Here is a 23,975-nt window from a genome sequence, read left to right on the forward strand (position 1 = left end):
GTGTTTTGATCAGTTTCGCTAGGTTCATTGGTGAACTCGGTTCTTCAGAGATCCACCGAAAAATCAGATCGACAAAAATCCTATCCTTCCATCCGTTTTCTAGCACCTTCTTCCAATTCAGGGTTGCAGGCGAGCAGGAGCCTATTCCAGCAAGCAACAGGCACAAGGCAGGGTACACCCTGGACCTCCGTGTCTCACAGGGAAGACACACACACACACACCAGGGCCAGAACCCTGAGGGAACCCATGCAAACACAGGGAGAACATGCAAACTCCACACAGACAGCACCCCAGGTCTGAAGCTGAACCCAGGGCCCCAGCGCTGTGAGGCAGCTGTGCTCACTACTGCGCCACTGTGCCGCCCCATTGCAAAAAAATCAAACTGACAAAAAAACAAAGTGACTAAATCCCTTGCTTAAGTTGCTTAGAGCAGGAATCTGCAGTATCGGTGCTGCATTTGGTGCTTTCCAGCAAAAAGCACCAAACAGGTCTGAAAAACACTTTGAAAAGATCTGCATGCGTAAATAAAAGGTGGCAACTTCAAGTGTAAGCTTTAAATTTTATTTTATTTCATTAGGTGTCACATTTACACATTAAAAAGGAAATATATTGTAAAGTATTTATACAAAAAAAAACTTTGTTAAGGCAGGTTACATTCTGTTTATTACAGGACGGCGTATCCTGTTTCAAAATGGCAGAATAAGCACTATTAAAAAAAATATTAGTATAAAAAATACAATGGTCACATTTGAATGTTATCACCACAGGAAATGTTTAAGTACCACGTTTAGCTGTTTTAGAATGCACTCTAATTTATACTAAACAATGAATCACAACCGAACCAGAATCAATCCATAAGTCTCATGCTACAAACACTGTATTGATTTTTCAGTACACATGAATTGAAATGTTTTACATTCCTGTTTCAGCCCCAGCACAGAGCAGAGAGAATAATATACCCTGGGCCAGAGAAAGGGGCAAACCTCCTGTTGTTAGATAAGACTTTCTCAGGCAAACATGAGCTAGCAGGATATGCAGTACAGCAGCTGTGGGAGTATCTTGTGTATCTTGGCAGTGCTGGCAGTGCTAAACAGATAAGCCTTCGGCAACTTCTCTGGAGATGGTTTTAAAGAGTCACGATCCTCGAAAAAATTCTCCTGATCCTCACAAAAACTCATTACCCCCGTTATGGAAAGGTGAACAGAGACATATGCTTCGAGGTCCAACTTCAAAAAGTGTTTCTTGCCCAAAAACCCAGTACCTTAAGTCATGCAACACTTAAGTGAACATTCACACAGCATTTTCTACCATCTGATTTGGGGAGGTAAAAGACGAATGAAACTATGTATTGTACAGTAGTTCTGCACCGACAAGGAGTCCTAGTGTCCGCTACTTGGCATGGTCCATACATTGTGACAGGCAGCTCTTTAAAACCTTGTCCGTGACCTGAAAATGGTTTTGGTTTGAGAGGAGCCACGATCTTAAGATTCAACCCTAATTACTGCTTTTATCAGGATGTATGCTCCCATATTGGTTTTGTTAGTAGAAGAAACATCCAGTTGCCATTATACTTATTTGGATAATCTCTTCATGTAAATCATATTAGAAAGAGTTTAAGATTATCTGTTAACATATTAAAAGTTCTTATTGAATTAGAGAAGGCCTTTCAGTCCATATGGCCTGTGAGGCAGTGAGTAGCTCAATGTTGATGGAAAGCAAATTTAATGCAACAAGGATCTCACTGGTAAAAATTAGCAAGACTCTCGACTCGTTGCCTGTAATTTCATGCTGAAAAATGTGGGACTGGCTGTATAAACCAGTTTGTTTGAGGTGACAGCTTTTGCGAGTTCATCATTTGTGTCTGACCGAATACGACGCCCCCCCCCCCCCCGAATGGACAGCCGTGTCCTATCTCAGGGTCACGGAGAAAAAGACAGTGCAGGATGACGGCTCAAATGTGGCCAACGCCGTCTGCGGGTGGTGTGAGAGTACGTGACCTCCGTGCGAGAACATGCAAACTCCACACACACACACCAAGACCGGATTCGAGCAAGGAGCTGAGGCAGCAGTGCCCACTGCCACAACACCACATTGCCCAATCAAACACCTAATTATTCGATTTAACCTTGAAGATCCTGACTTTAATCCTTGCTCCGATATGCTACTGGACTGGGATTCTCCATACGGCAGTGCACAACTGGGAGAACCCAGGCAGGGTTAGCATTGAGCAAGATGTGGGGCCCGTTTCAGATGGTCAGGTGCACGGTTAATCTCATTGCCACGGGGCAAGGAGGCATCGTGGGAAGACTGGATCCCTCCAGGCCTGTATGGGAATCTTGAATGGGGGCATGGTGTCTCTCACTGTATGCCCCAAGGTGTACACATGGCCCAGGCAAGGGGTCCTGCCAGAGTTGTCCAGTATAGCCGCACTGCATGCCGGTTATGATTCACCAGCAACGCATTAGCTCAGCAGGAAATCCGAGAGGTATATCAGCGTGTGAGGGGCAGCAGTGTTAAATGTCTATAGCGCACCTGAGCTGGCTCAGGTCTGGAAATCACGCAGGACTGGGAGCCAGCAAAGCCAGCCATCCGAGAGGGCTGTGTTCAGACAGGCAGAGGGAGCCATATCGAGCTGTGAGGAAACAGCTGACAAGGCAAAAGCAAAATTGGGACCACCTGAACGCATGGCAGGATGAGAAACCTTTCCTTTTCAGTTTTCAGCTTCTGCTGCTATGACCTGTTGCTGCCTTGTAACAATTTCTTAATAAAAAGAGAGAAGGCAGTGCTACACTGTACAGGTATGCCTTTGCCAGTATTGATGTAGTGTGAATGACAGAAATATTTTGGATCGGGGGTTGTCAAATAAGCGGTCTTCTGTAGGATTCTGCAGCATCCAAATCTGTGACTGTTTAATTAAAAACTGATTCAATTCTGTAAAATTGAAGATGTGTTTGGCTAAGGTTATGTGTTAACACAAAGACCTGCATTAGAATAGACTGCTGTTTGATTAACCTGTCATAAGATGATTTGTGAGTTTATAAAAACATGGAATTAAGGTTTCTACCTGAGAATTATAATTCCTGCTGGAGAGCACTTTTGCTCAGAGGTTAGACAGCACAGAAAACAGCACTGCAATGTCAGATCTATTGAAGCACAACACAGGTATGTTTCTTCAAACGCAGCACTGAGATGTCTTAGTTGAGCTAGTACTAATAAATGTTGAGCTGATGGCACAACACAAAGCACAAAACAGATGAGGCACCAACAACCCAGGATCTGGTGGCTAGGCTTGGTGGTGCAGGCCGGACCGGAATGCAGAACGCACAATACCGTTACGGCACTGGAGGTCATCCCGCTGACTTGCTGCTTCAAGCCAAATTAAAAAAAACAACTGGCAATCCAAATGTGCTTGGGAGACGTTCGTTTCAACTGGCGTTGCTCTGCGTGCCGTGTTCAAGGGGGGCGATGACTATTCGGCCAGTCGGAGGAGAGCTCAGTCTTGCGGAGATGGGTCGGCTCGCTCAATCAGGGATTCTGGAAATGTTCCTTTGTGATCTGAGGGGTTCCTGTGCTGAAGCCAGTCTCTCTCCTTCACCCCTGTCGCCGTACCTTCAGGCTGAGAGAGTACAACACCGTCAGTGGCCGATGAACACTGATGCAACCCCGGTAACAGCTCTGGGCACACCTCAAAGCAGTTTCTACAAAATGGCTTCACAGCACAGACAAAGACAACAACCACACAGCGACAGAGAGCTGCATTTTAAAAGTAAGCTTCAAAGACACAGAAAGCACAGTGCCTGGCTTTACCTCAGAGACATAAGGATTAAAAGGTCCAGGGCAAAACTATTTACATTAAGGTTTTGGAACATTCTGTGAGAGACTCTGTGTAAGGTTTTAGAACATTAAGGTTTTGGACAATTCTGCCCTGTCTGGGAAGGACCATTTTCACTGAGGGCTCAACAGTTCCTTCCCCCCTACTAATTTGGATTTGCCCCCCCCCCACAGAGGGACAGATGTAGATGGCACCTATGCTTCTCCTGAAACATGCGGTCTCTGTCTGGTCTGACAGGCCCTGTACCCCTTCACTCACACGAGCCTGCAGGTAGGAAACTGCCACCAGGGGTCACTGTTGAGCAGCGAGCAGAAAATACCAGGAGTGCTGTGTGCCAGGGGAATCCCAGTGGTAGTCAGCTGTGTACACAGCTCAGATCTGTGGCCTTATGCTCAGGACCTAGGAAACTAGGAGACTGCCTAGGGCCTCGAGGCCACCAGGGGGAGCCCTCAATGTGCAACACAACATTTTTTTTTTAAACGGCTTGTACCTTCCAGTAACTCTTACTGTTGCTGCTGTGCTACTCTAGGCTGTTAAAGTTTGTTGTTTAGAAATTATAACATTATTATGCACATATTGCCTACGTATGCTGATGCCACTACCTACTTGAACTATAATATTATTAGCTCAGGTGGGGAGCTGCGTCAGCATGCGTAGGCTGCAAAGGAACAAGTAATAGGTTTATTCCATGCTGAAAATAAGAAGAGAGAAAAAACACAACGTTTCGGCCGTGGAGCCTCCTTCAGGTCATATTAATACTAAGAATATTTTTAGTTGTGAATGTAAATGGAGTGGTTTATTTTTTACTAGCGATGTAGTTGATGACTCATCTATGCTGTAAAATGACAATATCAGAAAGCAGGTAATGGTGAGATGATCAATTTTATTAATCATCTCATATGTAATGAAACATTTCAAGTGACCTTTTACTTGCGTTTGCCGACTATGTTTAAAGGGTTTATAATTAAAATCTTGTAATTGTAGCCTGTAAACACACATCGTCCTCCAAAGGGACACAAAAGGCCGTACCTATCGGCCGCTGAGAAAAGGAAATGTGGAAAAGAAGAGCAGGATAAGTGATCTCAAAACAGAGGAACACCAAGTCACTGTACTCATGCATGTGTATTTGGTTTTGAGTCTGTCAGATCCATATAAGCAGCGAGCAGTAGGCAAGCCACATTTTCTGTGGTCTAATCTACACTAGATTAGACTACTTGAGGTGTTTTACTAGAAGTTAATGGATTCATATTTCACATTATTACTTTCAAAACATGTTAAAATACATGTTATCTTTGTAGAACGTGTACTCATGGTTCTGTTTGCAAGTTATTAAGTGTTCTTCAAAGCTGGTTGATAAAGGGTTCTAGTTATATAACTCATTTATTTATTTTCTCTGAATAGTCAAATAGGGTTGGGCTGGGAGCTGATAATACTCATGTATTTGCAAACTGTGAACTGGAGGGGCCCCTTTCTCGCCTAGGGCCCCCAAAGACCTAGGGCCGGCCCTGCTTAGGTTATTAATTGAATAACACGAGCTCTAGTTCTGAGGGCTACAGTTCTCTGTAATGAGAATAGTGGTGCGTGGGAGACAGATGTGGGAGCAATTGATTGGACGTATTAAACCTCACTCACCCTCTGCTCTGCGTCAGCGATGACGAGAATGATCTCTCCCTCCTGAAAAAGCAGTTGCCCAGCCTCCTCTGTCAGGTGGTCCTTCAGGGCCACAGCCTGCAAGGCAGAAGTGGACAGGCTGCTTTAGCAAGAGCTGCTGCCCCACCCTGCCCCGTCCTGCCCTGTCCTGCCCTGTCTTGTCCTGTCTTGTCCTGTCTTGTCCTGTCTTGTCCTGTCTTGTCCTGTCTTGTCCTGTCCAGGCCTGCCGCCCTGTCCTGCCCCGCCCTGTGTGTCCGCTGCCACCCTCCAGCCCCTTGTGGAGTGGGGCTCTGGGCTTCACAGTGGAAAGCACTACTGTCATGGACTTCAGTTTCAGTAGAGTGAAATCCACTGCATCGGTCTCTAGCCATGAGAAGAGCGTGAGAACGCCCCTGGTGTACTGATGATGAGGCTCAGAGCAGTACAGGGAGGCAGCTAGCCTCACAGCCTGAGGCCCAGGTTTCATTCTGAACTTGTGGAGTTTCTCCCACCTACTTAGGACACGCCAGCCAGGTGATCTGGTGCCTCTGTGTTGTCCCTGCATGTGTGTGCCCTGCGGTGTGGCGGTGTCCTGTCCGGGGCGAAAGCGTGCGCCCTGTGGTCCCTTGATTACTGCAGCCCCTGTGATAGTGGAGGGAGCGCTGAGCTGCTGCAAGGTGTGCTACAGGCAGCAGTTCACATCCAGGGCCTGTCCCCGTATCCCAGGGACTCGCCTACCTTGTACAGAAATCCCGGAGGAAGATCTCCCGCTCCTTCACCGGCCTCGTGGGGGCTGTCGTTCTCAGGATCAGGAGAGGCAGGGCTCTCCAATTCCTCGGCCTGCATCAGTTCGGGATCCGGAGCGTCAGGAGACCCCTCGAGAGACCCCTCTGGAGACCCCTCCGGAGACCCCTCCGGAGTGTGCTCCGGTGGGGCATCGGGAGCTGAGTCAGCCTCCTCCCCCTCCTCCTGCTCAGTCCTGGACAAGGAGGCGGAGGATTCGGAGGCTGTGGCAGGATCGATGGCGGGCTGGTCACTCCCAACAGGAGCTGTGTCTCCAGAGGCGCTGCCTGTCGGCTCGTCTTGAGAAGAAGCCGTCTCCTTAGGCGCATCTTCAGCAGGCGCAGATTTGTCCGCCTGGTGTCCACCGGACTCCTCTGCGGCCTCAGCCGGACCGCCCACCTGATGCTCGCCAGACTCCTCTTCTGCAGAGTCCTCACCTGCTTCAGCTCTGCTGCCGAGATCTGCCTCAGATTCCCTGGCCTCTGGGGGCGTGTCATCAGGGGGAGGGGCCTCAGGGGCCGGCGCACTCCCATTGGCCTGCTCCTCGCCCGGCACTGACGTTTCATTGGCTCCCGCCGTCTCCGCCTCCGTGCCGGCTGAGTCGGTCTCCTTGCCGTTCTGGGCGGGGTGGGGGGTGGCGTTCTCATTCAGGCTGCTCTCAGACGGCGGGAAGGCGGTGTTGCAGGGAATCGGGGCGGAGATCATCAGAGAGCGTCTCTTGCTGACGAAGGAGAAAAGGAAAGATTATTTCTTTATGGTCTGCCCTCCGCTGGTCTGTTGCACTTTCAACCGCTGGTTGAGCAGATCCCCAGGAAATCGTCAGTTTATCAAGAACGACCTCATCTTTTACACGTAAGCAGTTCTTTCTCTACCATAATACCTACAGCTTTCAAGGACTAGAACTACCGCACCCTGTCTGATCTGAACCAATCAGTTTCTGTACACATGAAAAAATAAATGATATTGGTTCCGAACCTCTTTAGCTGCTTTATTAATTATATTGTGTACACATTTGTGCCAGGTCATTAAAAATGGATGATGTAAGTGTTATAGATTACCCCTACTAGATTGTAGCTTTCTAAGAATTGGGTTGAGCACCCTACAGCTAATCTACACTCAAATCTGCAATGCATACGTGGCTGTTCTGCTATATCTTTATACAGTATAGCCGCCATGTCAAAGTTGTACCTCACACTAAAAAAAATACACAAACCCCTCGATTTGTAGACTTGGTGCTTTGACCAGAATGAAATCGTGTGCTTTACCTGGTCACGCCTTTGATAATGAAGACCTTATCAGAGTGCTGGTTCTCCAGTTTCGTCATCACGTTGTACAGCTCATGGTTCAGCTGCAACCGAAGCAGACACACAGGTCAGGGCACACAGCTGGGCAGAGCAAACATAGGGCCCTGCCCTTTAGCAATGAGAAAGGTAACCTTGGCCAATTCAATCATGCATGGCCGGATGCAGATGCTCAGGTAATGCTAATATTTTTATTATTTTTGCATTTATCTTCATTGTTTGTACTAAATGTGGGAAAAGGAGGTCATTATTTTATACCTGCAGCTGCACATTTTATGTTCTGGGAATCTCTAAATGCAAGGCTGCTGGAGACGAATGAAATCAGTCTTTTGTTCATGTAAACCAGTAGTGAAGTTTTATGCAGAATCGCGAATGAACCAGTTACAGTCTGTCTTACCTTGCTCATCTCTTTGTAGAAAACATCTCTCAGATTGGAAATGTTCTGGAACACCGTCACATAGCATCCAATTCGGCTGTGGAGAGAGGACGATACAGATTGTGACGATGCAAAAAGAGACCAGAGTTTCCACTTAGCTTATTCTGTGCCTCGGATTAACTCAACATAGAGTTCACAATGAAGGTTTGGGAGTGAGGACAGCAACCAAGTTCCATTTCATCTCAGCTGCCCTGACTTTGAATCACTTCTGATGTCATTTTCCGAAAGGTATAAAAACCCCTAAGAGCCCCTCACTCTTCCCCCTGTCGTCTCTCTGCCTCCCCTTTCCGGCCCATCTCCACCTGTGCAGCTCCCTCTTACTGATCTCTTTCCTTCGCAGGAAAGTCCTGACTTCCTCTTCCTGAACCACTCTTCCCATCATGCCTCGACACTCGACAGCCCCTCCCAAACGCCTCAGACTCGCGGGCATCGCTGTGCCCGGGGAAGTGGGGCAGTGCCAGACCTCCCACCTGTGATAGACCGCGGGCAGCTCCTCCCTCAGCTCGTTGTTAATCTCTTCGAAAACGCTCTGCGCTTTGTTGAACTCCTCCTCTGCCTGGAAACACAGAAATGGCAGAGAAAACAGAACCGGTTTGTGACGATGAAAAAGAAGCACATCGCAGCAGGTGAAGCTTTTCATCCACGGTCTCCTTCTTCCACACTGGAGATCAGCATGCAGGTGGGCTAGGCCCTCCTGTCCCCCACAGTACCCCACTGAAGAGTGCTGAAAGGGAAAGAACCAGCCAGGTAACTGTGAGTGTGTCTGTGTCTGTGCGTCTGTGTCTGTTTCTGTGGGTCTCTGTCTGTTTCTGTGGGTCTCTGTGCCTGTTTCTGGGTGTCTCTGTGCCTGTTTCTGGGTGTCTCTGTGCCTGTTTCTGTGCGTCTCTGTGCCTGTTTCTGGGTGTCTCTGTGCCTGTTTCTGTGCGTCTCTGTGCCTGTTTCTGTGCGTCTCTGTGCCTGTTTCTGTGCGTCTCTGTGCCTGTTTCTGAGTGTCTCTGTCTGTTTCTGTGCGTCTCTCTGTCTGTTTCTGTGCGTCTCTCTGTCTGTTTCTGTGCGTCTCTCTGTCTGTTTCTGTGCGTCTCTCTGTCTGTTTCTGTGCCTGTTTCCGTGTGTATCTCTATGTGCGTGTCTCAGTGTGCATGTCTCTGTGCATCTGTTTCTATGCGTCTGTGCGTGTCTTGCTGTGCGCTTCAAGTGTTAGGGGTCTTCAGAAGGTATGAGAAACACCCCCAGTCTAACGCCACAGAGACCTCCAGGCACATCTCTCGTGAAACTGGCACCAGTGCCTCCTGCAGGACAGTGGGCTGCGGACCTGCCTCTCTTCCTCTGACTCAAACTCAGCCTCTCGTGCCCCCGGTGCCGAAAGCGACAGAGTGACGATACAGAGGCACTGTGCGCAAGCAGGAGGAGTTTAAAGCCCTCCGCCCTGGAGAGCAGCGAGGAGACAGCACTGAGGCCTCTGGGGCTGGCACCCCCTCTCCCCTGTCGGCGAGAGTCCTGGGGTGGCAGAGACGGTGAGAGCTCGCGCTCCCAGTCGTCACTCGCGCTGCCCCCCCCAGCTCTTCCCTCCTTCTCCTCTCTCGCCTCACCTTGGCCATCTTGGCTTCGTCTTTCTTCTTGGTGTTCTGCAGCGCCTCCAGGTGGTGCCGGGCGCTGTCGTAGTCCACCAGCTTCCTGCCGCGCTTGGCCACTCGTTCCTGGGAAGGTGTGTGACAGGGAAGGTTGGGGTGAATTTGGCGTCCAGCAGAGGGGGAGCCGAAGTGACAGAGCAGAGAAGGAACTAAAAAATGGCAAATAAGTGACGGACAGCTGCACCTCCAGCCAGAGCAGTAGCCCGAGGAATCAGAGCGATAAGAGAAACGGCACAATCTGAGGAACATCCCCAGTCAGATCACGCTGAAAATCGGGTTGTAAAATTGGGGGGAAATAAAACAGATAAGCAAATAGAAAAACTGCAGTCATCCTGTTTCAAAGAGCACCAACCTAACAGACAGCGCGCTAAAGCGCATGTGGCTTGGTCACCTATCAGTTCATTTTAAATCGCAAATTACCCGCCTCATCCAGACAGCTTTGAAGGTCATGGGGGTGAAACAGCACCCCTCCCTGCAGACAACCTTTGAAAAATCCATAATCAAACAGGCGGGAAAAATGGTATCAGATTCTTCCCACATCCTCAACTCTGAATGTCAACTTCTTCTTTCTGGCAAAGGTTTTGGGGTTCCCAAATGCAAGTCAAACGGATACAAACATTCCTTTGTTCCACTATCCATTAAAGCTGTCAATGCAAAGGTCAAGGATAAACACAATTTTGACTCTAACAACCCACTTGAGTGCGATATGTTTTGTGATGTGTTATAAATGTTACATGTTGTTATGTGTTATACTGTACATGTGCAATAGATTGATGTGCAATGTTTTTTCTTATTTTTTTGTAATAGTATAATATGCAATGTTTTTCTTTTCTTCTCCTTTTTTTGTTTGCTTTCTATTTAAATGTAACGGAGTGCTGGGTGTCCATAAATAATTTCCCTCAGAGGACAATAAAATCTTATCTTATCAGCCGATGAAGCCCAGAGTTCCTGAATCCTGGAACAGTGTCAGACCCCACCTTGCACCCCCTGCCTGGCAGGTTAGACTCCGGCTCACAGCACCCCTCTGAGGGTGAAGCGATCACCGAGAAGGGAGGGGTGCAAGGCTACAGGAGTTTACGATACCTAAAACAGACCCTGTCCAAGCATGCTGCCACGAGTGTAAATGGAACAGGCCAGACTGACCCAGATCCACACCCAGACCCAGACTTGGACTGAGGCTGAGACGATCCGATCAGTCTGCTGGAGTGAAGCTGATCATCGGGGTGCCCGAGTGTTTCGGAGAGGACAGGTGTGGACCCACCTTGAGGTCGGGGAACTGGCTCATGTAGGTCTCCATAGTGCGGACAGTCTGGTCCGCCAGCTTTTCTTCATAGTCATTCCACAGCAGGTCCTCACTCTGCACAGATCAGGGGGGCTTTTAATCCGGCTTCAACCCAATCAAGATGTCATCAAAACCATTACACATCCAACTCTCCCACCCCCTTCCCGCTTTGCAATGCGCACAGTGAGGTTAGCGTGGACAGCCAGCTCATCTCGGGATACTATTTCATTCCCGAAGGACAGGCGCCCTGCAGTTCTGCCGTCATGCGCAGGAAGTATTTCTCCACATGACCCCGGAGCGTCTCACCTCCATGATGACGGTCAGCTCCTCTCCTCCCTGCCAGTCGGGCTCGTACACGTCTTTGAGGGTCTGGGACAGTCTTTTGGACGTCTCGTGCATCACTGCGGACACAACAAGGACGGCAGTGTCACGATTGTTACTCCTCCTCTTAAGGGCGCTCCAGCCCTTCCTCGTTCTGTCCCATTCCCCACACCTGTTTCTTATTCCAGACCCTCTTTAGTTCCACCTTTAAAGCCAGACGCAGGCGATTGCTCGGGGCTTCTCATTGATTTCCGCATCGTGAGAGCCCGGGGTCCTGCTGCGTCTGGCTCCGTCATGGTTTTAGTTTCCTGTTCCTGATTCCCTGCCCCGCCGGTCCCGACCCGGTTCTGGTTTTAACTTCAGATGGATTCCCTGGTCTTGGACTAAACCTCCCGTCTTGGATTCCCCCTCTGGATTTACCCTTGGATTGTTCGCCCTGGATTCACTCCCCCCGGACACCAGCACTGCATGGACACGCCCCCCTGTCTCCTGACCGACTCCAGCATGATATTTTTCCCTATTGTTTCTTCACCTTTCGGATCGTGTCGTCCACATAGGGCCCGGAAAGAACTGTTCCTGACAGGCAGGCTCCTTCAAAATGTGCCGCTAAAACACTGCACGTTCCACACAGACAGAGCATGCTGAGAGTGAACAGTGCGACTCCTTTATTACTGGACTAACGGCCTCTTCACTCTGCCATAGCAGCTCTTGGAAAGATCCGGGCAAGTGACACAGGACTCCAAAGACAGGCCAATCAAGTCAGCGCTCTGAGGAAGCCAGCACCTGTGCTCTCATTAACACGAGTGCCTTGACTGTCATTTACTAATGTCTTACTCCACAGCATGACATTTCTGGTACTTACTAGTATTGAGCTAATAGTGTGTACTAACATCAGAGTCATAAACACCACATTTCAGCTCCATGCAATACTTGATCCAAGCATTCAAGTTCCTCAAAGGCCCTGACAAAGTGAACCCAGCAGACTTCTTCAGAGCGAACAGTGAAAAGTGTTCAGTAGGCACAAGTGGAAACTATTTAAAACTGAGAACAGGAAGTTTGGATTAAGAAAGTATGGATTAAGCTATCCAGTCATGTGGTGTTGTCAAAACTGGTTTCTTTCATGAAATGGCTGGAGGAGATCCGTGGATCGGCTAGCTACCGAGTATGAAAGGAGTTAGAAAAGGCTGAATGGCTGCTCTTGCCTGCATTTTTGTTCTTATGTTTAAGGCAAGAGGTGTCCCTTTTCAGCACAGTGGCTTGAAAGAGGATCCCCGGACTACGTGCTGTAGCTCGGTGCACCTGGTGCACACTTCAGAGCAGCCTGTGTAAAACTGACATGGCTGCATTCATGTGGTCACGGTCAGCAGCACTACGGTGTATCCCAGTATACTGTGTATATGTATATAGAAATATTCCAGTAATAACTCAATTTACAGTTAAAGGTATCTGCACATATAGTTCCAGTTCCTGTGCCAGCAATGACGTTGTGGTCCCTATCAAGCTGATTCATCTAAAAGAAGTGTTTTATACTCAGTGTAATTTCCTGTTTTTTTTCTGCTTAGCTGCAAGTACAGTGATTTTAAAAGCGAATCTCCACTGTTGGAGCTTTTCTTCAGCATCTTTCGGGAAGAATCCTTAGCACTGCTAAAACTCAGGATTCTGGGAAATCTTCCCAAAAGGGCGGATTAGCCTCCAGTGGGTCAGAAAAGCCCACGGAAAGTGGGGCGAAATAGTGTTCCCCTCGCAATCTCCTGACACGCACAAACCCCCAGAAGAGTTTTCTAAAAGCTGTTCTGAATTTTTTGTAACCTGAGCCAGTTTCACAAGGGGATAAAAAGACGGCTCTCGGAAACAGCCCTGAGAGGGCGCAGATCAGCCTTCTGCACGATCGCCTGCATCAGCCCCCACACCGCGCACCGGTCAGTCACCCTCGAGGAGCGGGTGTGTTTGTGCTTGCTCTGTTTTAGGCTTCGATTTCGATAAACATTCACTCTATATAAAAGGTAAAAGTTCATTCCATGCTGAAAGGGAAAAAAAAGACACACCTTCTTCAAAGCTCCACAAATGTTGTGTATCTTTTCTTTTCAGTGCGGAATAAATTTTTACCTGTTCCTTTCCAGCCTATGCATGCTGACACTGCTCCCGACTTGAAATTCTCTGTATATAAAGTGCTGCTTGTTCCTATATTGGACCTGTGAAGCCTCAAGGGTAGCCAGTCATACTGTCAGGTTCAATGGCCTGGTCACACCTACTGCTCACACTCATCTACTGCTCACACTCATCTACTGCTCACACTCATCTATTGCTCAATCCCATCAGCTGCTCACTCTCATCTACTGTTCACACATTCATCTACTGCTCTCACACTCAAGTACTGCTCTCACACACGCCTACTGTTCACACATTCATCTAATCCTCATATATTCATCTAATGCTCACACACTCATCTTCTGCTCACACACTCACCTACTGCTCACACACTCACCTACTGCTCACACTCATCTACTGCTCACACTCATCTACTGCTCACACACTCCGGCCTGGTGCGGAGGGTTGCATCATCCGGATTCCCTTTCCTACACCAGCCCCAAAAAACAGAACGCTAAAGTGAAAATGAACATTGCAAAGACACCTTTTTTAACAGAACAAAAAAGAATCACCTTTCACTGCATTGAAGTACGCCTTCACATCTTTGTACAGCTTGCTGCCGTCGCTCTGCAAGGAGAAGGAGAAGCGGCGTTACTTCACGCGAACAGCTGGAGCATGGCCACACAGAACAGCTGGATAGCTTCTCTGTGCGGAAGACGGAGGAAGGGCGTGCAAGTGTGCTCTGTCCACCAGTGGAACATCGGCTCTCTTACACTTCGAAGATATGGCAAGTGTTCCATGTCCAATTCACAGAGTCGAATTCAGAGTGTGCAGAGATGGAAGGGAGACAAGAGGATGTCTCTTGTGGGTTTGGATTCTGAACGGTTTTTATGTAGAGTCCTTGTTTTTGGTTTTTGTGTGGAAATGAAAAACACTGGAATGGTGTATCAGACTGTTGATTGAACACGAAGACTTCTCCTTTTGGCCCAATCTGCCTCCAGAGGTGCCCTCAGCTTCCTCAAGGTGCTGCCAGGTTTCACCTTTAATATGGCTCCATGGATCTGTACTTGTTCCCCAAAGCTGCACTTAGAATTCTCAAACCGTATCTCGCACAAGGCGCTTTGACAGTAAAGAGTGAATTTATGGGCAGAGATCACTACAGCCCTTGCCTGGTGAAGTAGAGACACTGCCCGGAGACACGCCTCATTAACTTTAATAAATACCACAGATACAGAAACAGCCAGAGGAATAACTGCATGCTCTAACAAGGACAGGGTTTCAAACTGAGTGCGTCTTGCAGAAAAAGACACCGGACTGGAATCGTCCGCAGTCCTCCACCAGCCTGTTGGCCACGACACGAGTCTCACTGAAGCAAGGCTTGCAGCTAGTCGACGTGTACCGTCAGCCCAGACAACACATCGGGTCGTTCTGGTGGGGATAAACCTCAAAAACTAGCAGCCCCACTTATTAACTTAATGATCTGTTGTCCTTGTATTGATCCACTTATTGATCAAGGGGAGCTGGCCTAGCCGGTTGATGACTGATCCTAAATTGCCAGTTTTTCACTTCTTATTTAGCTTTGCTAAAAGCTGTTTGGCACTGAATGGTTTCCAAGAGCTGTACCTTCTATTATATCCTCTGGAAAGAAACACATCTCTCTCACCCAGAACAAAGGAACAGCGATGTGTGGACAGACCAGTTCAGGAACCAGAAGATTTGCCTGCACTTCTGCTTTAAGGGTCAACACGGACAGGATAGGCAATCAGAAGGGAAGCTGAAGAAGAGGACATGTCCCTTCATCACATCAGGCAATGCCTATAGAACGAGCACGTTCACGTTGGCAGATCGTGGCATTAGGACAGTCGGGTGCAGAAACAAAAAAGGGTTTAAACCGCAGCAAAGCGAAAGCAAACAATCTGAGGGCTGAAGGCGGAGGGAAAGCACCTACACCAGCGTCCTTCCCGTTTTCGCACACTGTGAAAAACAGACACGTGAGACCCGGGCTTGCGCCGGCTCAGACGCGAGCACTGGCCGAGACGGAGAGGGAGAGGCATCGGCGCTTCGCGGGAGGCGCGAAACCCCCAGAAGAGAGGCGCCTTGCGGCAGCGGAAGGTGGCCGGGGTGGAGCTGCTTCCTGCAAGTTCATTCGAAATGACACGTTTGCGAAGCGCAGCCGCGGGGTGAGGGCGGACTGGGCCATGTGGTCAAGGTCAGCAGAAATAAACCGGGCCGGCCATAGGTCCGGCAATACGAGCCAGCCGGCCCCCTGCCGGGCACAGGGGCTGTACACACTCCTCATATCACTGCCCTCCGCCGGCGCATGGCCCTTACGAAAAAGAAATATATTGCATTATACCAGAAAAATATATGGACATATCTTTCAATATAATGTAAAATATATTTAGTTGAAAGGTATATTGTAAAGATTAAATTGGAAAAATAATTGAATATAGAATTCCCATAATATACTTTAACAAACATATTTCCAAATATATGGTGTCTAAGATATGCAATATACCGTGTCTCCTGACCATTTTTCTGCCAGATCATTCACATATTTGCCTTATCTGTAAAACTAAACACAGTCTTCCACATGAATCCACTTTAATTTGAACTCCCTGCAATTCACTATAAATACATCTAACTAGGCAGGCAAGCAGAACAATTAACGTCTTCTGTTTGATTTTGACATCACTTCATTGCATGCATCTGTACATACATGTTTGTTCAAGTTGTTTTTGGCACAAAATTAAATCAACGTGATTAAGACAAAAGAATGCAATCCATTGTTTGGATTACCTATGGATTTAAAAACTTTACTATATCACACCCTGGCTGAAACAACCGGTTTGAAAAATTCACACGTCTCCCGAGAGCTTGCAAGAATTCACCAGGGGACCTCAGATCCTTAGACTAGCGTCCACTGGATGCCCTTGCTCCGAGAGACTAGTGAATTCTTTAACTATCCCATTGGCCAGAACAGCCTGATTCTGCCATTTTTAGGATTTAAGGATGATCACACAATCTTTCCATGTTGCAATGACCACTGCTGAAAAAAAAAACACCTAGGAATGTACTGTTAATATCCGTCTCTCACATTCGCCTTTCAAATCAGACCAAGGCAGTGTGACTGGGCACTGCAATGATAGAGTGTGCTCTGCTTTGTGCCTGGTGGTGTGTCCCACAGACACAGTGTCCTGGCTGCTTGTTTTAGGACAATGGCCATCACTGCACAGCACCCAGAACGCCTGATTGCTGTTCTGACACTGACTGTTTGTTTCTGCAACCATTTATCACAGGTACTTCTCCGCAGCCCCTGGCTACCTTTGGCTCCTGGCTCTTAATCATTCTTGACTGAAGGCACTTGAGTACAACCGGTTATAATGCGCTAGCAATTGTGTAACTTTGTAAGATCCACTGTAGTCCCAGGGACGACAACAAAGACAATACTTCCAAACCACGGTAGCACATCTTCTGTAATGTTGACCCTGAGGGCACTGGCTCATCCAGCAGTTGGCAGCTGGAAGGTACCGCAGTAGCAGGTTGTGGCACCACACAGAGATAAAATCCCCTTTCACCCCCTCTTGATGTGGGAGGGGACACGTTACCTGCTGCTTGCTCAGGTTCTGGGAACACTGCTCAAACTGCTCGTCCTTCGTCTCCACAGTCTTCCCCAGCCTCTGCAGGACCTGGAACACAAGGGGGACAAGCACTCAGTCGGGAGGAGCGGAACGCTCCCGCCAGGACCCCCTCCCCCCCACCAGGAAGCACGGCAACCCCAGGAGGGGAAGTTCTCTCTTCTCTTTGTTTTTACAGGTACGTCACTTGAGAAGATATTCTCATCTAAACCTTATGGATAGACGTTGTTTTTCCCCTTTCGGATAAACTGCACAAACTGCACTTTCCCAAACTGCACTGGGCCCTGGAGGCCTGGGGGAAACCGAGCAGCAGCTGGTAACTGACTTCCGCCAGGGTGCGAGTGGGACTTTGCTTGGGCCGCTTGCTTTGAACCAGAGGCTCAATATTCCTGCTCCGCTCTCTGCAGCTCGATGAAGAGAAGCCTAAGGCAGGAGCCTCAGACACTACGGCACTTAAAAGGGCTCCTGTTTGCACACGGGGGTTTCTTGTTTTGATCTTAACAGCACTGGAAATATAACAGTTCTAGAGGCCACAGAGCTGAATTCGCAGAGGAAGTCTGCAGTCACAGGAAGCCACAGAGAACGCTGTCACTCTTCGCGGTTACTATTGTACTGCAACACAGCTGCAATACAGGAGAACAAATTCTGGAAGAGAGAGTTATTTATATCAGGGCTAAATTTAGGCTTGGGATGCAGGTCATTTAAAAACTCCATTTGGGGAGGGGAAACAGAGAAGCAGAATTTCCTTCAAATAAATCTGAGACCTGCAGTTTCGGTGACTGGCCTCATCTTACTAATGAAGGGGACAAGGGAAGCTGACCGCAGGCCGGTGAAGCGGGCTTCTGAGCGACACCATGACCCAGAAGAATCAGGGCCTACAGCAAGTGCCCCTGTTAGTTTCTTCTCGTGTCTGAGCCTGCTTACACACAGCAGAAAGAGACTCTAGTCGGGTTCTAAAACATAAGACACAACGCTTACATGAAGAAAAGAATCCGTATCACAGTGTGTGCAAAGGGTTCTGTAACCCAAACAACATTGGATGCCCTGTCTCAGATGCAGAAATAACAGTGGAAGAGACATCACCATCACATTCTTCTTCCACGGGGTCCGAAGCATTGTGTAGCTCTAAATTGCTTCTCTACTGCACTTTGCTGGCTGTCGCTTCTAGGATGTCGTTTAAGGTGTGAGGCAGACTGAGGACAGTACAGCACTGCAGGGGAACAGGGGGCACTTCTGCTACAAGGCCCCTCTCGCCAGTTTAAATAAAATCCATTGTTTGGTAGATTATGGGATCTGCCCCCCCCCCCAAAAACAAAACAAAACAATGCCTCTTACTGGATCCCCTGTTGCTCTATATCTCTTCATTTCTTTTTTATTTCGCTTTGCAAATAAACCCTGAGGTTCTCCCATTGAAAAGACATGCGAATCTCAAATTAGACCTGTTGGAATGAAGGTGAAAGCACTGTTACTGCAATTACTGCAATTTCATTCAAATCTTCACCGGTTTTTTTTTTTTTGGGGGGGGGGGGGCTTTTAAACTTCTGGCGTCTCAGAACAAAAACGCCTTTGCTTCAGTTGGCTGTCCCGTCTCGGCAGCAGCACGGGTCAGACCTGACGAGCTCCAGCGGACGTCCCTCCCGGCGGCCTTTAAAATGCACACTCTCGCCTTTCTCCTGCGCCGTCGCATGACGTGGCACAGCCTCGCAGCTGGGGGCACCGCCGGGCCCCTCCGCCGGGCCCTGAGGGAGAAGCCGGGCTGCCTCTGGCCTGGCAGACGCGAACGGTCCAGCTGGGGCGACGTGCCGAGGCGTGGCGACGAGTCAGCAGTTCCACAGAACGGGGGAGCCCCCGTGCTGAGAGAGTGACAATGCAAGCTGGTCGCAGTAGATGACTTGGCAGAACGAAAGGACAGAGCCCGGCTGGAACATCCTACAAGCCGCAGCTGGCTGTGGACTGGGCAGGCAGGCAGGCAGGCAGGTGCAGAATTGTCTTTCAGCACTTACCACTTCCCCCCACATCAGAATGCAGGGGCTTGTAAGGAAATAGACCCTGCTGCTGTTGTACTATTTTGGCTGTGCTTGCCAGTTCAATAGGAGAGGACGTTTTGCCCAGAAAGATCGGGCAACACGATCCGAGGGCCTCTGTAGACCACACACACAGTGCCGTGTTTGTAAAACACAAATCACCACCCTAAGCTTGCTTTTATTTTCTGGATGGGCTAACACCACCATCACGGTGTCACAGAATTCGTTTGGGATGCAAATTTAAGAGCCTCGGCAGGCCGTACAGCTGTTACTTTTGGGCTTGGGGAAATAAGGACTTTTTCATTTTTCCCCTTTTTCAAAATAAGCTGCATGGCACGCACAGATCAGCAAGAATGGGTTAGAGGTTCTAGTTCTTCTGAAGACTGAAATCAGGTGGTGTTCCTTTACACAAAGCGTGGCTAAGGTCTGGAACGAGCTACCCCGGGTTCACTGGGGGTCCTTCAGAAAAGGTATTTATTCAGGTGAGACACTTGAATCAATAGCTGTGCTCTCAATATGTCGTCTTGGGTTCTGAAAAGGTTAGGCGTCTTCTGACTCATCTTCCTAATCAATTTCTCCGTTACTGCATTAGATGTGTTACTCCATTTGCTGCAGCAAATGAGCACAGCAAATTATTTCTTCACAGGTCTAGAAGTAGACAGTGTGTAACAGTGCATTTAATCAATCCCCAAGTCCCATTGTATACAAAGTGCAGAATAAACACTATAACACGTCCAGTTGTTCAAAAAGGTACATCTGCTGCCGAGGTTTAAATGACTGGATGAGACCCTTGGATCAACTAGCTACTAACGACTTAAACTAAATTGGCCCAGCGGTCTCCTTCTGTTTGTAATCATCCTTACATGTTTATGAAGCTGGCCTCCCTGCAAGCCTGGAGACAGCAACTGAGTACATCCCTACTGACAGTTTGTCACAGTCAAAACACAGGGTAATTTTACACTTTGAGCGGCATCTTTTTCCTGTAACTTTCACAACAAAGTGTCAAATTTTGCTTGGGATATGGTTCTGCCAATCTGCCTCACTGCAGTAGATCACGAGCATATCACTAATGTGTAAAAGCATACACCTGTACAGGGCTCAGTAACATTCACCATGGTGAAATTACAGTATTGCAAAAGACTGAGGACATTAGATCCACCCTAGTCTCTTCATAGTTACAGGAACATCCAGGCAGTTTTTCTGAAGACCCAAAGCACACATTTTAGCAAATAAAGAGGCTCTTTTTCACAGCACATGCAAAAGGTCACAGAAGGTTTCTCAAGAAGAAGGCCACTTTGGAAGTGTTAAGCATTTCCTGTTCTGTTCTCACATGCTTCTAAAGCAAAGAGAAACTAATTTGCAATGAAAGGGCAGATTTCTTAAAGATACTGGAACTGTGCCACAGCACCAAGCACAGAAAAGAGGAGACACAAACAAGGCAGGATATACTGTAATAGCACAGCCCAAGGTCTGAAGGAAACTGGGGTCACCGTTTCAGGAGGGGGTTCCGCTCATTTTAGTATAAGAAAGCTGTAACTGTGACCTAAATACACGATGTTAAAATACACAATAAAATACTGTGGACCTGAGGCTGAATCTTCAATGCACAGACGCTCAGCAGAGTGATAGCTCGGCTATATCAGCTGTGATCTATGCTTGTGCAGTATCTCTTCGTAAAGCCCACATCCTGTAATTGGTCGTTGTGATTGCTATGAACCCCGTGCCAGTTTCTGAGTTCAGATCTGCTTTCATTCAGGTGTGCTGCCTGAAATGTGACCAACTGAAACTCTGCAGCAGGACAAAGCTGTGGGTGTGTCTGACACAGGGTCACTCCCACCTGTGTCTGTTTTTCATCAGCTGATCGACTAGTAGGAGCTGTTTACTCAGAAATACCAGCAGCAGGCAGATAAATATCAGGCAGCAAGGAGAAGAAGCTGTGTACACTTCTGGGCTGATGATGTTGGCAACAGTGTCCTTGAAGTTGGGTATTTTTGACGCTTGGGACAGACCAACAAGTTAAATAAAAGTCTACACCAGCAAGCAGACTACTTAAGCCATCAAGGACTGCCAGAGAAGTACAGTAGAGCTCAGATGGAACAGGGTCCATCCGGCACCAGGGGTTGGGACCCACTGGGCTACACAGTGGCCGCCATGATATCTGAAGGAACCCCTTCAGTTCTCCGGGCACAAGTCAGCTAGAGAAGTACAGTACAGCCCACCCAGCACCCTCAGCTCCCAGCCACAATCTCTGCTATCTCCCATGGCTGGTCTGTCAGTCTCCCCCTAGATATCATTGTCTCTTCTGAGGCAGCCTCAAGGAGATCGCTATCATGCTGTATAACGCATTCAGAAAAGTGCTCCTGGGCTGCTCAGAGCAGGAACAAGCAGTACAGCCGGGGAGGCCAACTCGGGCTGTCCAGCGGGGTTTATGGGTCTCTTTAACTCCCCAGCATCTGAGGAGCAAGGAAAGGCTTCAGCTTGTCCCGTCCAGATAAAAACAGGAGCGCAATTAGGTATTGAAGGGCTCAGGGGAGAAAGAAACAGAGACCACCCGGCCGTCCTGGGCTGGAGTTTTGCACCTCTGTGCAAGACGCAGCCCTCTCCAATTCTGTTCAAACCGTTGCTTTCTGTTGAGAAGTCCTGGTGGCACGTCAAGCAGACGCAAGGCAACCCCCAGCCTCCCTGCGCTTCCATCAAGTCCTAACCTGACCCTACCCTGCTCTTTCGCCCTACCCTGGATGCCCCTGGTTCGGGAGACGGCAAGGGGCATCGCCCTGCCCGCGGCCATGCCTACCTTCTCCTGCGCCCGGCTCAGCTGCTTCTGGACCCGCTTGGCGAAGATGCCCGCTGCGCCGCCCGTCTTGTTTTCCGCCATGTCGCCGCGTCTCTGTGTCTCTCTCTCTCTCTCTCGCCCTCCGCGGCTCAGCCCGGCGCTGGCGCCCGCCGCGCGTCTTGCAGCTTTTATACGGCTGCTGTTTTTCTCTGAGGAGGAGGGGAAGTCAAGAACCGTCAACCCCCCCACTCCTCCTCCTCTCTCACCCGCCCCCCCCCCCCCGGCGATGTCGTCACCAAACCACATCCGCGAGAGGTGGCTGACAGGGCGCAGGGAGCCCAGCCTCTGCGGTCCTCCATGGCCTACCCGAACCCGGAGCCCAATCCAGGGCAGCGGAGGCGAAGGCGTCTCGAAGCACTAAAGCAGGAAATGCTTGTGTGTGTGCAGGCACCTCTCCTACTGCGGGACACTGAGCACCGCACTGTCCTCTGATAGAGGGGCAACAACGTGCCAGTACTCTCCCCACACACCAGCTCTCAGTGGGGAGAAGAACAGTGGTGAAGCCAGTTCAGAGACGGGTTATTAGGAGGCCGTTCACAGTCTCCCTCAGTAAAGACACACCTAACAGACCAAAGCTGCCCACCTCATCAGATAATATCTTCCTCTCCAAAGGCACAGAGAACGAATCTCACTGGACTCTTCCCTGGGAAACCAATACTTTTACTGACACTTGTATCCAAAGCGCCAGTCACCCATTTTGTACTGTTGGGAGCTTTAGTGCAGCAGTTCAGGTGAACTGCTTGGCTCAAGCTTAGGACAGCTGGGATTCAAATCCACAGCCTTCCAGTTACAGCCCCCTGCTGCAGAGTGTCTGAAACTTGCGTAGGGGCTTTTAAAATGAATGTACTTATCAGTCTTGTGGGTAAACATTCAACTAATTGTCACGAAGGGTTTCTCATGTAGATAATTATAAGAACCTGTAGTGTGTGTGTGTGTGTGTGGAGGGGGACAGAATTAGCAATTCAGAACAATCTCTTGAAATTGAATGTCATTTTTTAAACATAACTCTGAAATAGTTCTAGTAATAGATCAGCCGGCAGCAACACCCCACTCTGCCCACACCAACCCCTTTCCAAAAACAAACGCCCTTTATAAAGCATTTCCCGTTTCAGTGGAATGGGTGTGTTTCATATATTTAAATCCACCATTTAACCGTTCCACAGAACTGATTTCGTTTAACGGCCTGCGGCTGGAAACGGATCATTTAATTTCAACGGAGGTCTGTAAACGCCTGTTACAGGAGCAAACCGCGTCTCTGACTCCAGGACAGCAGGTCTTGCCCGCCCCCACCTGTGCGAGCGCTACAAAGCTGGGCTACAGCTGCCCGAACTCACCCTCCACAGCCGGCTGGCGTCGGGTCCAGTTCGGACGGGTCGTCTCTAATTTAAGAGGAAGAGGAGGAGAAGGAGGAAAGACCGCACAGTTTCGCCGTGTCAGTTCAGCACAAATCAGCGCCTAGGCTGACAGGGAACTAAGGCGAGAGGCGAGAACCGAGGGTGGAAGGAAGTGATAGGCGAGTAGAAACTCGGGCAGCACGATCACTCCGGCTCGATTCCTGTCTGAAGAGCGGCTCATTCCCCTGAGAAATTAGGAAGAACATCGAGCAAGCTATGACAAGTGGCTTGTCTTCATCGCAATGGATCAACAGGTTTTTCTCGATTTGTTTTTTTTTTTTTAGGAAAGTACCGTAAGCCGAGTGTTGGCTAATAAGACCTGCCCCTCCACGCACCCAGAGCTCCAGTGAGCACCCGGGCCCGCTGGCTCTGAGACACCAGATTGCTCGCTCACACGTCAGCTTCAGTTCAGCTTTTTAGTTTTATTTGCTGTCGGCCACCGCCTTACTCTGGAGCTCTAAGGTGTGATCTGTGAGCCGAACTTTGCACCGTTCTGTCCTGCCTTGAGGAAGCTAACAATTATAATGTAATCAATGCTTTTAAAATGATTATCCTGCAATGAATGGGTCATTGTGCAATTATTCCAAAGTTATTAGATCAAAATTATTAGCAGAGTTAATATTAATAACGACAGGTCCGTGTTTGGCATTATGGTTTTTGACACCAAGGCACTGACAGTGTGATAAGTAGATTTATTAGAAAGCTATACAAAACCATTTATTTAAAAAAACATTTCACTTCAAATATTTAAACACAAAAAATATTTCACTTATTTTAAAAAAT

The 23,975-nt window shown here is 48.6% G+C and overlaps 1 protein-coding gene across 1 annotated transcript; it reads right to left on the reverse strand.

Moving 5' to 3' along the window:
* Positions 1–547: 547 nt before the first annotated feature.
* bin2a (bridging integrator 2a) lies at positions 548–23,582 on the reverse strand. Its single transcript, XM_088634269.1, has 13 exons — positions 23,133–23,582; positions 21,760–21,947; positions 16,912–16,992; positions 13,876–13,930; positions 11,201–11,295; positions 10,874–10,969; positions 9,571–9,678; positions 8,452–8,537; positions 7,943–8,018; positions 7,510–7,592; positions 6,200–6,965; positions 5,465–5,560; positions 548–3,616 (listed from the first exon to the last, which is right to left on the reverse strand). The coding sequence occupies exons 2-13, from the start codon at positions 21,838–21,840 to the stop codon at positions 3,494–3,496; spliced, it is 1,746 nt and encodes a 581-aa protein (XP_088490395.1). The 5' UTR covers positions 21,841–21,947; positions 23,133–23,582; the 3' UTR covers positions 548–3,493.
* Positions 23,583–23,975: the final 393 nt, after the last annotated feature.

The sequence above is a fragment of the Lepisosteus platostomus genome, chromosome 1 (genome assembly GCF_059453375.1).
Source record: "Lepisosteus platostomus isolate fLepPlt1 chromosome 1, fLepPlt1.hap1, whole genome shotgun sequence".
NCBI lineage: Eukaryota > Metazoa > Chordata > Actinopteri > Semionotiformes > Lepisosteidae > Lepisosteus > Lepisosteus platostomus.

Coding starts and splice junctions, on each gene's coding strand:
- bin2a (XM_088634269.1), bottom strand. CDS start 21,840: ATGGCGGAAAACAAGACGGGCGGCGCAGCGGGCATCTTCGCCAAGCGG. Junction 10,970..11,200: donor AGCTGACCGTCATCATGGAG/GTGAGACGCTCC, acceptor TGATCTGTGCAG/AGTGAGGACCTGCTGTGGAA. Junction 9,679..10,873: donor GCCAGTTCCCCGACCTCAAG/GTGGGTCCACAC, acceptor ACACCTTCCCAG/GAACGAGTGGCCAAGCGCGG.